This window comes from Poromitra crassiceps (genome assembly GCF_964638095.1).
Source record: "Poromitra crassiceps genome assembly, chromosome: 9".
NCBI lineage: Eukaryota > Metazoa > Chordata > Actinopteri > Beryciformes > Melamphaidae > Poromitra > Poromitra crassiceps.
This window is the reverse complement of record NC_139630.1, coordinates 26551856-26560958: the sequence shown is the minus strand read 5'-3', so window position 1 is coordinate 26560958 and position 9103 is coordinate 26551856. Positions and strand designations below refer to the sequence as shown.

The following is a 9103-nucleotide window of genomic DNA, read 5'->3' as shown; positions in this document are numbered from 1 at the left end:
ACTACGCAGATGGAACTAATGTTTTCAGATGGTCAACAAAATCCTTAGAGTACAATTGTATTGTATGTGATTTCTTTTTTAAATTATCCATATAATGCGAGAAGCAGCTGGCCCCTGGTATTTCCACATTATCTAATGTGGCCCCCATTCAAAAAAGTTTGGACACCCCTGGCCTAAAGACTACATAACATACAGTATGTCTTTATTATGTCCAGCTCAGTTACTGAGTTTGTTAGCTCATTGTTCTTTAAATGAGCTCTAATGATACTAGAAATTAGTTATTATTATTATGTCATTTTGAACAATTAAGCATATCCAGAGTTTCAAAATTCTTAATGGTGTTTCCCCATATTCACTCTAGAAATCTTGATATAAAAGCAGAAAATGTATGTAAAAAACAGTGTATTCCTTCAACTAGTAATGCAATTTTTTTTTTTTTTTTTTTAAGACTTAGCTGATGCAGACTGTTGCACATTATTCACTGTTCACAAAATGTACTATTGTAAGTCGCTTTGGATAAAAGAGTCTGCTAAATGACAAAATGTAATGTAATGTATCCTTCAAAAATGAATCATTTTCAGCAGACACCAGTATTGTAACGGTTCCGGTTTTATGCCAGCTAATATATGTGAACTTCACCTCAACTCCTACTCCATAAGCCGAAGTGGAGCAGAACATTTAGATTACTGTTGAATATTACCAACTCCAGTCTACCAAATGAGAGAAAATGGTTGTATCTAATTTAGGGACGCATTGTTTTATCTACCCAGTGGAATCAGATACATTCTGTTGAAACACTTTTATCTACAGACTAAACAGAAAGATTTGGAATCAGTCCATGAAATGTGGCTGCTACTGGAGCTGACACTGCTATATAAAAACTCAAGTTTTGCTCAAGTCAGACTAAGCACAATATGGAAAGTTACCCAAGTAAAAAAAAAAAAAAAAGCAACTTGCTACACTGTGTATCAACAACAACACAATGTGATGAATGGTTGTTATGGTTTTCTACATGTTTCTGCATCTTAAATGATTTGATGGATCAACATTTTGAAGATGCTACTAGACTGATCAGACATGAACAATTCAACCTACTCAAGTACAGGGAGAAGTAAATAGTGATCACGGTTATAGTGATCAACCGCTTATAGTGATCAAAAAGTTTGGTCCCAAATCATTCCTATACACATGCTGTTGAAATAATTTGCTTACAGTGATCAATACTCCGCTTACAGAGTGATCATTTTGGGCTTTGTCCCACCTCAGAACAACAGATTTTTTTTTTTTTAAACGACAGTCATTTTATTATTTTTTTAACTTACAAACTGCCAAACATGAGCCAATGAGATACAGCAGCGATACTCGGTGCATGTCTGTCTGTCTGTATTGTACAGTACGGAGAGATTGCAGCATCTCTGTGGCGAGATGGTGGTGTCTCTGTCTACGTGAGACTGCTGTGTTTGAAACATCCGGAGGCCGAACTTACTGTATGGATTTTTAAAGTCAGGTCATTTGTTTACTTTATATGTACTGTATTGATGTGATACATAATAAAAATGTCAATTAGATGTCATCGGCATGAGAAATAAAGAAAAAAGGAAAAAATCGGTTATAATGATCATCCGCTTATAGTGATCAATTTGATCACTACAAGAGTGCACTGTATAAGGAAATGCAGAACCATTAAAAACAAGGCAGACAACCAGACAGCCAAGATCCACTCAAATACACGAGTGTCTAGTCTCCACTGTGGTATCACCTGATCAACCTGATGGTTCCGATACTCATTTGTTATGACAATGGCCGCTCTCAAGCGCAGATCCCCCGTCCTTCTGCACCTCTAACCCCCCCCCCTCTTCACCTCTAGCCCTCCCCCCTCTTCACCTCTAGCCCTCCCCCTCTAGCCCTCCCCCCTCTTCACCTCTAGCCCTCCCCCCCTCTGCCTCTTCATTCTTGGATGTGCTTGGCCTTATCTCAAACACCTCCATCCCCATGAATACAATTAAACCCTCCCCCTCTCTCTCTCTCTCTCCCTCCATACATCCCTCCCACTCTTGACCATTACCTTCATTAGCACAAGCACAATGCCTAGTAGTCTGAAGGAAGAAAAAAAAGAGACATTGAGTAAAAAACCACAAAACTCGTCTTAAATCTATTTCCACTCTTTGGCCCTTTGACTCTGTTTGACCCGCCTGGGTGTGCATGTTTGTCTGTGGTTATACAAAGTGATGATATTTTTTTTTTTTTTTGCCATTTGTTCCCTGTCTCAATTTTGTCTTGTTTGTATAGCAGCACAATAGATACAGTTGGTTTATGTGCTTTATAAATAAACTCGGCTTGGCCTGATGAATGCTGTAACGCGGGCAATTTCACGTGTGAAGATGTCATTGTATTCCTCGCTGGGGTTTCAAATCAAAATGCAACTAATGGGGGGGGGGGGGGGGGGGGGTAGGAAACCAGACATGTACTTAAAAAGGGATTATCAGACCCAGCTGAGCCAGGACAATGGCTCATTGACTTGGAAGAGGGACCCATTGATTCAGGAAAATGACATAGAGCCCTTTTACATTTGCTTGGCCCTACAGCAACGACTGCATTTTGTCAATGTGACGCATGAAACAGGTGGTGGCTAGTATGACAGCTTCTCAGAGTCGGGTCTGCGTCAATGAGCCGATATAGCTGAGCGATAGCCTACACTCACAATAAATAAACCACTGCTGAGTTATACTGACTGTCACACAGAAGCAACAATATGGCATGATGTTTGCCAGGTACACAAAGAGTAGAGGGTAGACCATGCCACATGGTGAGAAGGTAGTTTATTGCTATTCTGCCTGGACATACAAATGGCCTCACTAGTGATTGAACATACAAGCAGGTTGCCGGACAACTCTGCTCAACAAAAAGTGATAGTGGCAGTCCCTGCAACATGCACGTGTGATGGCAGAGAAAGCAACCTGCAACAAACAACTTCATCAGAACATTAACCTGGAATAAACAACTTCATTGGAACAAACGTCATTACCCAAACTTATTGGGGGGAAAAGAAAGAGAAAAACGTAGCTTATCAAGGCAACTATTCAGCATAATTACAGGAAATAGGTAGTTTTGACATTACGAATATGAAGGATTGTACCAAAAAAAAAGACACTATCCTCATACATGTTCAAGTCGATAAGTAAAGAAATAATGTAAACAATTTTCGAGAAATAGAGAATAAATCTCTCGCACAGCAACTTAACCCGAAGGTGCCAATTGTAATAGAAAACTCTTGATCTGGTTATACATTCAATAGTGTGATGGACATATTTTAGTGCAAATACAGTATTTTACAAACCAAACTCTCCACATGATTGACAATTTTGCTTTCCAGCTGAAAAAACAAAAACAAAAGAACATGAGGCATTCTTCAAAAATAGATTGTATAAATGCCAAAACCCTGAGACAACCACATACAATCTGATGCAGCGAGTGAATTCCTGACGTGTGCACATTCAATAATCAAAAGGAGTGAAACCCGGTCTGTTTAGCAAATAGTGAAATAGTGGAAGAGATGAGATGAACTCACCTCTGAAAACAGTAGTGTTTCCCCATCGGGGGGTGCTCTTTATATTCAAACAATCTAAAAGCTACTATATGAATCTGTCAGATTGATATCAAAAGAACAGAAAGCATAACACTGAAGCATTCAAACAATTAAGGCTACAACAAAAGGTACAATGAGTGGATTCAAGGGAATGAAGAAAAATACAGCCTAAAACAAAATGCCATGAAGCCAGTGGCTTTGTTCTGCCTTTTGCCTGTAGGGCCGCATGCAGGGCTTAAGTGGAGCCACGACACACAGTCTCTTTTCACACACGTGCAAATGTCCATGAGGGTTTGGTGGGGGGCGGGTGGGCAGAGCAAGAGCGCATCACGCATTTCAATGTAGCTTTACCGAGTTGAAGTAAGCCAATGTGCTCAATAGTCCACTCTCAAATTAAAACCCTGTGCCCGAGTCAACAATATGCATCCAAAATGTCTACAACTGAATGCGATGGTGCTGAGCGTGAAGATGAGGATATCGGCGGGCTAAGAAGGTTCTCGCGGAGCATCTATTTCGCTCCTGGGTGCCCATTTTTACGGGCTACACGCTTTTATCCGTGAACCAGCGACACTCCGTGATGCAAAGCCCGTTTCCACATGTAGTACGTGGAGCGCGGCGTGAAGGGGAAATGCAACCTGAACTCCTTGAAGGTGGGGAAGGACTGCTCCTCGAAGCGTTGCTGCAGGAACAGCTTAGCCTTGGCCTTGAAGTTGGCCACGGCCACAACATCCATCACAAACATCTGCTGGTCTAGCTGTGCCTTGCTGGGAAGGCTGTAGCTTGAAAGTGGGGCATCAAAGGAGGTCATGGTGGCGCCTTCCAGACCTTTAGGGCAATCTTGGAAATAGAGCACATTCGGACCGTTCATCCTTGTCTCCATTATCTGGCTTTCCATTCCTGTAGGGGTGCTGCCCAGACTCTCAGGTGTGTTCATCTCTACACTGTGGCTGATGATCATCTGCTTCTTCTGCTTGTTGCGGTTGTAACTGCTGCGCCACCGCCAGTAGAAGCATGGGGACATGGACGGGTACTTGAGCTTGAACTTCATCAGGGACCATTTTGACTTCTGAACGTGTCGTTTTGCAGCATATCTGAGCTGTTTCTTACATAGGTAGGCCATCCTGAAACTTCTATGTTTTCGCCTAAAGATCTTCACTCTGGGCACAGCAGGCTGGATGGTGTTAGGCAGGACCGGTGACAAAGTCTTTGGACTCAGGCTCTTGTCAGCGTCCGAGCTGTCTTCACTGCTACCAACAGTGGCTTTGTAACCTCTGTTGAACAGCATGGCTTCTCTCCTCCAGTTGTAGTAGGTTGATCTGGAGATTCCTGGGAAATTTCTTTTGAAGACCCTGAAGGGGAAGGAGGTGTTCATGGCAATGCAATTCTGCAGGCACCGCTTGGCCTCCTGCATGTGGGCCACATTTTGGGCGCGCTCTCCCTCCAGCTTCCCGAGGTTGAGGCCAAACATACTGGCCACGCTCTCGTGGTGGTCTGGCTCATCCTGCTTTGCCTCGGGTGAAGACCAGGACTCCTGCTCTGTGCTCTCCCCAGGACTAACCTCTCCGGTGGAAGATGTGGTGGAGAAGTTACCTCCAGAGGTCATGAGTTCATGCTTCCAGTTATAGTAGGTTGACCTAGAGATCTCAGGGAAGAACTCCTTAAATTGGTGCAGAGGGATGAGCTTGCCTTCCAAGTAGCAGGCCTGCAGGAAGTACTTTGCCTCATACCTGGCCGCAGACTTTTTGCAGTGCTCCTGGGTCTGCCTCCTCCAGCGGTAGAAGGTCCTCTTGGTGATGTTGTACTTGTCCTTCAGGCTGGAGTAAGCCAGCTGTGAATCCTGGTTCAGCAGCTCCGGAGTCGTGAGCGGCGAGACTCCCTGGTCTGCGTTGGAGCTTCCAAACTTGAGGTCACTCGCCTGGACCAGTGCAACAAAATGATTGGGCTTGAACGCGGAACCGGACTGCAGCTCGCCGGACCACATGATGTGAAGGGTCACTGGGTCGGAATCCTTGGGCCAGGTCCTGGGGCGTATGAGTCGGTTGAAATAGGGCCGGATCTTGAGGTTGAACATGGGGTAGATGGAGTAGACGTTGCAGCGCAGAACTGAAGACAGGGCGTACACGTGCCACATGTTGGCGTACGACCCAGGGAAGCAGGACGCTTTGACATCTGCATCAAAGATGGCCTCGAGGACAGTTATGGGCAAGTTGAGCATATCCTCAGACTCCTCAGCACAGAGACTGAAGCGAACTGCCTGGAGCATCATTTTGGAATCAATCATCCCACACAGGTAGTACCTCTTCCACAGCAACATCTCCACAACTGTCCTTACCTGTGGGGGACAATGTTCATCATATTAAAACTGATGATAAACAGTTCATTGGATATAAACAGCAAGAAAAGTCTATATTTGTCATTCCAAAAGGCACGAGACTATCAAGACACTATATCCTGGTTAGGGAGCACCGATTGCGTAATTATTAATATTTATATTAATAATGCATAATTTGCACATGTAATGCTACATTGATTGCCATTTTAGAAGCCTCCCATTATGCATCTATCATGTCTCGGTACTCCAGCAGACTCTGTAGTTAATTATTTAATGTTGTAATGTGAAAATGAATACACAAATGTTAACATAGATATTACACCCTTCAAATGTCTGCAGTCTCCAGTCTGCAGCTAATTCCAAAGACCTTTCTCTCAGGCGGCAACAATTCAAACGTTGACTGTTGCAGAAAGTAGGGTGTCTAATTGGCTACACATTCTAGGCGAATGACAATGAAATCCAACACTGCTCACCTGTAGCTCCAAGCTAAGGCTGGTGCTGCCCACTAACAGCATGCTGGCTGCATCGAACAGCAAGTTACTATCCCCCTTACAGTTGAGGGGCAGAAGGTCTCTGGGGGCGTCCACTGGGTACAGGCCTTGGGCAATGCCATCGATGCCCGTCCAAAATCCCGTCCCGAAATCCTGGCAAGGAGTGCTGGGGAGCTGGAAGGGAGCGAGGACTTGGTCCACTTCCAGGGCCACTCTGGTAAGAGCATCCAGGCCGCAGCTCTCTGTGGCCTCCTGGAGCTCACCCAGAACAGACTGCACTACCTCCTTCCTCTGAATCATACCTGGGGAGCAGCCAGTGAGAGATGAGAGTGAGTAGATACATTCAATGATTCAGAGAAGTCTACTGGTCCAATTAAGAACAAACAAACAAACAAACAAACAAACAATTGAACTATTGGTCCAGAAACTAGCCTAATGTAAAACAACAACAACAACAACAGGGAAACTGCATAGTGATAGGGAAAACCCCACACATTAATTATCCTGCATGGTAATGTTTTGGTAGCCACTAGCCAGCTAGTTCAAATCCTCCTCACACATTACAAAAAAAATAAAAAAATAAAAAAAAGTAGATTAAACCTATTTTTGGATTGGTGGAACATGCTGAGGTCACATGAACCCAAGGACAGTAAAAAATTACGCAATATTTTACAATTAATCTAATTGGGGAAATTAAGCTACCATGTGGTTTCATTTAAACAACAGAATATTTGCCCTGCAGACTGTGCTGAGAAACAGGTCTTCACAATGGACTGAGTGCTTGAATCGCGTGATCGGGGGTGTAGTGGTAAATAAATACAGAGGTGGGTAAACTATCCGAGTAGTTTACCAACCTTCCCTCATTGATTGTTACAGTTGATCTGAAAATACGTGAGTAAACTCTGCTTCATTTCAAAGAGGTGGGTAAACTGCGTGCGTTTGCCCTCCTGTATGATTCTAAACACCTCGATTGACTGGCTAATAGTTTATCACGCTCCTGCACTAAAATACGGATGTTTTCTAACATAAACAAAACACGCAACTCCCATCTAATCACAGCGCGAACAAAATAGTTTTCTCACCTGAATCTCCAGATAGCCTACCGAGTCTAGCTCGGGGGAGTTTACTTTGGAAGCCGAAGGCGTCTGAAAGTTTAAACTTGGCAATGTTGCTCCTCCTCGGAGGGTTAGTTTTTAGTCCATTGTGTGCGTAAAAGTCCCTGCTCCGAAAATGACCTGCGGTCCGAAGGGGCGTCCGAGTGTGTGTGTGCGTAAAAAGTTCCTGCTCCCAAATGACCTGCGGTCCCGAGTGGAGATCAGGGAGAGTGATAACAGCACCACCCTTCAGGAAATTGTCAATCGCCGATTCGCTTTTTGTCTGCGGGTCGAGAAACACCTCCTCCCCGCTGCACCTCCTCAAGTAGACTACAACAGCCAGGGTCAATTTCAATGTGAAGTGTTAACAAAAGCCAACGTGTCATGGGCCATCGGCGGCCTGGCTGGGTATCGGTGCTTGTTTTGTTTTTTATCAACACGTCCCTCGCTTTTCTTTGCCAAAGCCAACTCCAGATGTCAACAGTTCATTTTCAAGGTTATTTGTCAAGTTCCTTTCTTCCTTTCGCGTCAACATCAACGTGCAAAAATGGTTGCCTTTGGTTCATAAATCAAACACACCCTTATGCATCCGTGGCTGTGAGACATGTATTTTCTTGGTTTACTTCCATTTGCAAAGGGGTTTAATTGGCTACAATGTGGCATGCCATATATCTTTCCCAGTGCGAAAAATATGAGTGGATCATTAGTTCTGCAGGGGGGAAACATCACTCTCCAAAAACTGAATTATTTTTGCAACAGTGTCACACATCATCTATGTGATATGTGCTGTGGAGATCATGTATGAAGGCTAGTTTGTGGATTAGAGAGAGGATATGTGCAGACAGGGTGTGGGCAGGTTTATGAGAGGGAAGGCTGCTGCAGCTCTGCTTATGTCTCCACTGTAACACTTTTAACACCTTTCCTCTTCTGCCTTTTGCAGGACTTCACTCATCAAGGCCTTTTGTCCCACACACACACTACACCACACACACACACACACACACACACACACACACACACACACACACACACACACACACACACACACACACACACACAATCCTACTGCCCCCCCCCCCACACACACACACGCACACTACACCCAACGCACACACACACACACACACACACACACACACACACACACACACACACACACACACAATCCTACTGCCACCCCCCCCACACACACACACTACACCACACACACACACACACACACACACACAATCCTACTTCCCCCCCCCACACACACACGCACACTACACCCCACACACGCACGCGCGCGCACACACACACACACACACAAACACACACAATCCTACTGCCCCCCCCCCCCACACACACACACACACACACACACACACACACACAATCCTACTGCACCCCCACACACACACACACCCCCCCCCCCCCCCACACACACACACACAATCCTACTGCCCCCCCCCCCACACACACACACACACATACTCTCTCTTACACACACACACACACACACACACACACACACACACACCCACCAGGGGACCACGGCATTTGTCCCCCGCTGTGGGCTGTCCACTCCAAGCACCAGGCAGACAAGCTGGTGCCTTGGTGG

The 9103-nt window shown here is 44.9% G+C and overlaps 1 protein-coding gene across 1 annotated transcript; it reads right to left on the bottom strand.

Annotated features, from left to right (window-relative positions):
• Positions 1–4136: 4136 nt before the first annotated feature.
• Positions 4137–6709, bottom strand: vrtn (vertebrae development associated; the record flags this gene model as incomplete). The annotated part of the gene is made up of 2 exons (XM_083642559.1): positions 4137–5918; positions 6392–6709. 2 exons carry the CDS (start codon positions 6707–6709, stop codon positions 4137–4139), a joined length of 2100 nt encoding a protein of 699 aa, XP_083498685.1.
• Positions 6710–9103: the final 2394 nt, after the last annotated feature.